Source organism: Balearica regulorum, chromosome 15 (assembly GCF_011004875.1).
Source record: "Balearica regulorum gibbericeps isolate bBalReg1 chromosome 15, bBalReg1.pri, whole genome shotgun sequence".
NCBI lineage: Eukaryota > Metazoa > Chordata > Aves > Gruiformes > Gruidae > Balearica > Balearica regulorum.
This window is the reverse complement of record NC_046198.1, coordinates 7,050,674-7,057,951: the sequence shown is the minus strand read 5'-3', so window position 1 is coordinate 7,057,951 and position 7,278 is coordinate 7,050,674. Positions and strand designations below refer to the sequence as shown.

The window sequence follows — 7,278 nt, the reverse complement described above, 5'->3', positions numbered from 1 at the left end:
TACCATACATGGTATCACAACCTCCTCCCTCTTGGTGATTTCACAGGGTGAGGAAAGGCTTGGAGCATATAAAAGAAGCTCTGGGGTAAGGATTTTTATTTTTAACAAAAGCTAAGTTTGTTCTTTATCCTAGCCTTTGGAGATTTACTGATAGGAACCTTCAGACCAAAAGCATTTACTTTCCTGCCCCAAGAAACAAGGGAGAAGGGGGTATGGGATAATGTCTCCCAATAATTTTCTTTCTCCCCAGACTTTGCCTTTCTTTTCTGAGACCATCAGCAGGGAAGAAAGGGAACACAATTTGTTTCTCCACGTGAAATGGTACTTTGTAAAGAGGAGACAAAAAAAGGCATGTCACAAGGAAGGCTTTACTTACCAAACAGACTCTAAGTCTAATTCACTCTGCAATAAGTAGTAAGTGCTCATTAAGCTGAGTGTCAGAGCACAGACCAGAATCATCTGAACTGGCAGCAGTGCTTTCAACTTCAGTTGTTCTAGACACCTTCTTTCTACGTGTGCTCTGCCCAGCAGCTCAGCACTGGCTCCAAATTTATGCACAGCCCTCTGTTGGGTAGAGGAACCTTATTTTATCCAGTCCTGCTGGCATGGAGCTCTTTCCAAGGCCCAGATTATGGAGATTTTAAGTAGAGGAAGAGGAGGCAAGAAGGATGGGAATGGTGGTTTGCAAAAGGAAACATGAGTAGGTAAAACTGAAGATATTCCAAGAAAGCTCAACTTGTGGGACCCTCAAGTCTAAAACCCCAGCTCTTCCTCAAGACTCACAGTCTTCACTCATTGTACAAGTCTCCTTCACATGTTATGATTGATGCGCACTTCTCCTGGGCAAGCCTTTTTAAAGCACCTTATGGAGCACCCTGGACCACTCTGCTTGTGACTCACGTAGACATGGTATCAAACTCCATTAAGTAGCAGCCTGACGCACTTGGCTTTTGGTGTCCAAGCTGGCAGGCTCACTCCATTGTTCTCTTCAGTGACTGGGAGCTCACCTACCCATTCAAGCCCTGCCAAGCTCTGAAGCTTTGCAGCTAAATATTATTACCACATTCCTGCTCAATGAAGAAGACTTTTTGGACAGACGCTTTGTCAGCTTACTCAGTACATGGCAGACAGACTGCATGTGCACCTGGAGAATCTTTCTTTCCCCTGTGATCTTACAAAATTAAAAATTACATGAGAGTGGAACACCTTTCCTGGCACACCTACAGCAACCTGCAGCCAACCTTCATCTCAACTGAGAAACACTTGTACCGCTGTGCTGCATTATAGCTATGCTGTGCTCCACTCCTTAAAGTCACCGTGATGGCAGGAGCCAAGGGTGCAGTAGCAGGAAGGCAGCTGGGCTGGGCGCCTCGGGGGCTCGGTGAGGAGTTAGAGGATCTGAGCTGTACTTCTGGCTCTGATTTACCTTATTGTGACACAGTTAAGCACTTCGAATATCTTTTCTTTGGAGGGGTGGCAGGGAGAAAGGGGATTTGTCTTGCCTAAGTAGACTTCAAGCTGTTAAGGGCAAGGCCTGGTTGTAGTACCTGTCTGAACATGAACAGTGCCATATACAAATCTCTATACAAACAAACAGAGTTGAATCTATTCGCTGCATGGAGCACATTACACCAAAGCAAATAGTAGCAAAACATTTCTCACTATTGCATGTTTGAATTCTAAAGTAAGTTTCAGTTCCACCATTCCTTCATGCTTTTGTTTTACACAGAAAAGCAGCTGAGCTTCCCTCCCCCAGCTGTTTATGCAAACCTTAGCTTAAGCCCAGTTGCTCAAAAATTGTTTGAAAGAGGATTCTGAGCACAAAGTGAATCTCTGTGCCAGGTCTTAAAATTAATGAAAAGCTCTGTTTCTCCAAATTCATTATAACTATACTCTCACATGACAGGACATAAGCAGTAAATTTTGGTGGCTAAAGCGTCATGAGAAATTTCCAGGTTCACCTATTGTACACTGGCTGCAAATCACTGTAAGGCACTGTATTACCATCAAGTTAATTCAGTCTGTGACTGGATTTTGAAAAGAATATTCAGTCTCAAAGCAGGAAAAACATTCCCTCAACTTCATCCCAAAGGACAACTCACAAGTCCTTTGCAGCCCCTGTCCTCTTAATCACTTGACAGAAACATTTCCTTTTCATTGTCACAAAACATTGTGTTGACACAAAGTTTTGGAAGAAGACACACTTTACTGGGGCCTGCTTAAGGGAGCATATAAGCCACTGGTTTTGATACTTGAGGTCTCCCTCTGGGTGAGCAGAACAGCATCCCAAGCCTCCTGCACTGGCTGCTGGCAAGGTTATAAATACAGCTGGGGATTTGAACAGTTACTTTTAAATCTGATTACCCTGTAGAAAACCCCCGGGGAAATTCTGTTTTGAGAACTCAAAACCCAGTGTAGCATCTGCACAGCCCTCTCAGTGGAAGGATCATAGCTTTCTCTGAATGTTTTTCTCACTTTAAAATTATTATTTGTCTAAATTTGGACGTTTAACTTACTAAGTCCTCTCACCTGTTCTGTCCATGCTGACCTGTTAGCTTTGAGGAGAGCTGTTATCTTCACGCTAAAACTTCCCACGTTGGTTGCTTGCTTGCTTTTCTTGCCATTGTTTCCCCCCCCGTTTTGAGCTAGCTGCCAGGTCAGAGCCTTGTTCATCACCTACCTCTAGTGTCCCCTCGCCTCCCTCTGGCTTCAGAGCACTCCTGTGCTCGGGCTTCCCAGGCAGCACCTCCTGCCGGGCCCGCCTGACCCTGCACCCGCTGCCCGCCGCTACCCAGGGGCACCTTCTGCACCACCGCTTCGCTGGGGCTGTCCAAAAAAAAAAACAAAAACAAACCACCAAACAAAAAACCAAAGGGAAAAAGAATCGAACCAGATTTAGTCGGACAGAAGAAACGGGGTCACCTGAGGCCGGAGACCAGCACCAGCGGCGGAGCGGGACAAGGAGCCCGCGGGGGCGTACGCCGCAGCCCCGCTGCCGGGGTTCTGCAGCGGGGACAGCCCCTGCCCGCGCCCGGCGGCACCGGCGGAGCTGCGCGCTCGGAGCGCCGGGAGCTGCCCACGGCGCTCCAGCAGCTCCGGCTCCGGGCGCGTTCCGCGGGAAGCCCGGGCGCCGTGGGCACGGCTCGGCCGTGACTCATTCGGAAAGTGAAAGTGAAGCGGCGGCCACGTGTTTTCGGAGAAGGCAGGGGAGGAGCTGCTGTACAGAAAAAGCGTCGCCGCCGCGTTAAATAGAAAGCAGAGGCGATGAGCGGGCCCAGAGCGCTGGAAGTGCAGTCCGCCCGCCCGCCCCGCGGGAGCCCCGGCTCGCTGCGGCGCCAGGCAGGGCCCCCGCGCGGAGGATGCTCAGCCGGCCGCCGGGGCCAGGAGTAGCCGCCGCGCTGCCGGCGCGTCCCTGTCCGCAGCCCGCGCCCATGCTGCGCGCTCCGGGGACGGCCCCCACCCGCGGCGCCCCGGGCGAAGGTAAGGGAGGGTCTCTTTCTCGCGGGGTCCTCGCGAACCGCGACGTGCATCGAAGCGTTCCTGCGCCGCAGTTAGAAGAGGTCAGATTCCGGAGGCACAAGGGAGCCCTGCCTGTTGTGCAAGAGCGTGGTGGCTTTGGGGGCTTTTGCCTTTTTGGGGTTTTTGTTCTATTTTTGTCCTCCGTTTTGGTCTCAAAGTCCGTGCTCAAGACGGAGCCTGGTATAAAATAGCGGGAGAAACAATAAAACGACCACGCAGTGATTTTTTTTTTTTCCCCACGGCACCGTTCATCTCCACGGACCCCGGACCCTCGCTACGCGGTAGGAACCGGAGCAGCCCCCGGGCCGGAGCGCGGCGGCCAGTGGGGCGCCGCCGCCGGGACGAGCCGGGGCCGGGCCCCCGCCGAAGGTTCTGCTCCGGCGGAGTCGAGGCACCCTCGTACCGGACGCCAGCTCTGGCTTTCAGGCTCAGAAGAACTGGCGTGCCCGTGTTTGCTCTGTGCCCTTTGGAAAGGCACCACAGACTCTTGGCGATGGACGGCTTCTGCTAGGGAGCCCTACGATTTTTTTAGATCTCGGGCTTAGTGGTTATTGCTCACCAGCATGAAATTTAATTTTTGTTAACTTTAAATACTGAGCGATAATCCTGGCCCAGTAATTGGAAAAATTGACATCAGTTTCCTTCTGCTGTGTAAAGAAAGCCCAATGCTACTTTCAGCCTGTTATTTGCCAGCCTAAGGATTTTACAACCCTCTTTGCCATTTCAGGCGGCAATATGACCTAAATGAAACTAAACATCAAGTTGTTAAATTAGCACAGACAGGAATACAGCTGCGTACTTCTTTCTTTGAAATCTTCATTAGCATGTTACCGTGAACTGGAAGATAGCCGAGGGATTCATTTCTGAGAATACTTCAAGGTTTCTCAACAAGCTGCTGCTGCAGATCTATATCTGACTATAGGGATAAATCCTAAAATCTATGCTTGCCAGTAAGGTCAAGGCAGCCAGCGGAGATGTATCGAACCACACTGTCAGAGATAGACGTTTCAGGCCAAACTCATTCCTGGTGCAGCACTGCTAATTCCTTTGAAGTAACACGAGGGATGAATTTAGTCCTTCATGCTGAAAGATATATCAATAGGAAGCAATTTAGATTGGGCCACTTAAAGTGCATGTAATACAAAAAAGAGAGAGAGAGACTGAGGAGTAATGCTTTAAGGGTTCATAGAGGTTGATTTGTGTAAGCTAGTGAGGTTGTAGCATTGCTGTCCCAAGGGAAAGTTGGGGGAATGGGAAATTGCCTTTTATGGCTGAGCCTCAGGTTAACTGGAGAGAGGAAAGTAGTTTTAGGATTACTGTGTAAATCGGCAGTGTTTCAGGCTGCCCTTCCAAGTTACTCTTCAGTCGCACAATGGCACCTATTCACCTTCCCCTCTTTCCTAATTATCCGGAGACATACCCAGCTGCAGAGTTTACATTCCCTTCACCCACTTTCTCTTTTTTATGCAATGCACCAAATAATGCTATTCTCTGAGTTCCCACATCTGAGTTGGGATTGGGGAATGGAAAGAGGGAGATGCAGAGAAATTGGTAACTCAGTTGTAAAATCTTGTTGCTTTGTTCTCTGAAACTTGAGAATCTGATGGAGCGTGCACAAGATAACTTCTCAATGAGAGGGTCCTGGCATTTGACTCGCTGTAGGTCCTGATAGGCTTCTGTGGGTTCCTAGCAGGGAAACTGCATTATGTAGCTGTTAATGATCCTTGCTAAATGTTTTTGGAGCTTTGGACTTGGCCATAGTGATAGACTGCTAATCTTGTCAGAAAGCAAGCAGTTGTTTTTGCCCAGTGTAAATTGGCAAATCAATATTTTATTATTTTATAATGGGTGGGAGGCACATGAATGGAAGACTTGGTCATTCAGAGATTGCAGCCGCTTTTCTCTAGGGATCATTGTGTCTCTCTTTGGCATTTCAGAATAGCTGCTGGAAAGCTGCCCTGCCGTAGCCGCTGACGCTATGGAAGACCGCATCCGCTGGTCTAGGCTGTAGGATGGTAGCGCACAGCAAGGTGTCAGCAGATAATGCAGTTGCAGCGGACCCGAGATGTCTACTTGACCCTCCAGCACGGGATCGTTCACAGGCTCGAGGCTATCACGGCCCAGGCCGGCCCAGCACTGTGCAGGCACAGAGCAACACACACTTCCGAACCTTTCGCTCGCAAGCGGATTTCAGTAGCATCACTCGAGCAAGCAGCCTGCTGGATGCCTGTGGCTTCTACTGGGGACCTCTGAGTGTCAGTGCTGCCCACGAGAAGCTGAAGTCGGAGCCGGAGGGCACCTTCCTCATCAGGGACAGCACACAAAAGAATTGCTTCTTTGCCATCAGTGTTAAGACTGCGACTGGGCCCACCAGCATCCGGATAAACTTTCAGACTGGGCGTTTCAGCCTGGATGGCAGCAAAGAGACTTTTGACTGTCTTTTCAAGCTGCTGGAACATTATCTAAGCTCCCCGAGGAAGGTACTGGTTACCCCCCTGCGCAAAGTCCGTGTGCAGCCCCTGCAGGAGCTTTGCCGGAAGAGCATTGTGAAGACTTTCGGAAGAGAGAACTTAAACCAGATCCCTCTTAATCCTGTTTTAAAGGACTATCTGAAATCCTTCCCATTTCAGATATAAGTACAGCATTAACTGTCTAGGGACATGTGAGAGATGTGTGAAGAAATCCAGGTTCCTGGGTTTTTAAACATGTTTGACAGTGAACAAACTTATTTTTGTAGCAATTTACTGTATTTTGGGATGGAACTTGAACACTTGACTTATGTTTACAAAAACTGTTTGCACAAACCTGGGGTCTTAAAACCCTGGCATAATTTTTCTGCCAAGCAGAATATTTTATTATTTTATAATATTTTTAATGATATTAACATAATAAACTTTATTGTGAAAGTTTTTAAAAAGATAGCATCTCTGGTTTTAGTTTTAAAGGCTCTGGTATCTATCCTGCTGACAAACGTTAACTGCTAATTGAGTGTGTAAGTGCAGGCAACAGACAGGTCTCCGTGTGGTCCTGCTTTTTACCCTACTGAACTAGCCTGTTTTAGTGCTAGTCCAGCAGACAGAGGATTCCTGCCACAAAAAGCCTAAAATAAAAAGATGCAAGTAAGTAGAAAATGTACTCAGGATGAATCTGCCCAGGAATCTAGCTCTCCTCTGAATCCATGAGGGCACAAACACTGTGTTAAGACTATGGTGGTGCATAGTATTTGAAAGAGTGAATTGAACCCTTGGCTGTGCAAATTGCACCAACTCTGGCTTGCCTAATTTCTATTAAAAGCTACAAGGCTCTAAGCAAGAAGAGGTTGCTGTCTGACACAACCAAACCACATGAATGTTGGTGGGAGAAAAATAAAACTGTCCAGAAATGCCATTCACACACTTTAAAAAGCAGTGTACGCTGTATCATTATGTGTTGGGGGAAGGATAGCTTAGTTCTGTCTTTAAATTGGCATACACAAAATGGCAAAGGTGCAGACATCTTTAGACTTCAAAAAGGTGTTTCTTGTTTTAAATTCCTGGTCATCTACAGAGCACAGACTTGATATTTTAAAAGAATCTCTGACTTAGCTCTATGACAGGATCCAGAGAGCATAAGCCTATAGATTTGAAGCTGTAATTGTAGTGGCTAATCTGCATTCAGAGAAAGTTAAAATACGTTAGACTGTTTTGTAATACCATTTGTAGGAAACTGGTGAAGGCACCACTGGGTTTCTATCTGCTCATAAAATGCAAAATCAGTGCC

At 47.7% G+C, this 7,278-nt stretch overlaps 1 protein-coding gene across 1 annotated transcript; it reads left to right on the top strand.

Moving 5' to 3' along the window:
- The first annotated feature begins 2,997 nt into the window (after nucleotides 1-2,997).
- SOCS1 (suppressor of cytokine signaling 1) lies at nucleotides 2,998-6,436 on the top strand. The gene is made up of 2 exons (XM_075767503.1): nucleotides 2,998-3,480; nucleotides 5,457-6,436. The coding sequence occupies exon 2, from the start codon at nucleotides 5,532-5,534 to the stop codon at nucleotides 6,153-6,155; it is 624 nt and encodes a 207-aa protein (XP_075623618.1). The 5' UTR covers nucleotides 2,998-3,480; nucleotides 5,457-5,531; the 3' UTR covers nucleotides 6,156-6,436.
- The last annotated feature ends 842 nt before the right edge of the window (nucleotides 6,437-7,278 follow it).

What these genes read in the sequence shown, in the direction of transcription:
- SOCS1 (XM_075767503.1), top strand. Translation starts at nt 5,532, where the DNA reads ATGGTAGCGCACAGCAAGGTGTCAGCAGATAATGCAGTTGCAGCGGAC.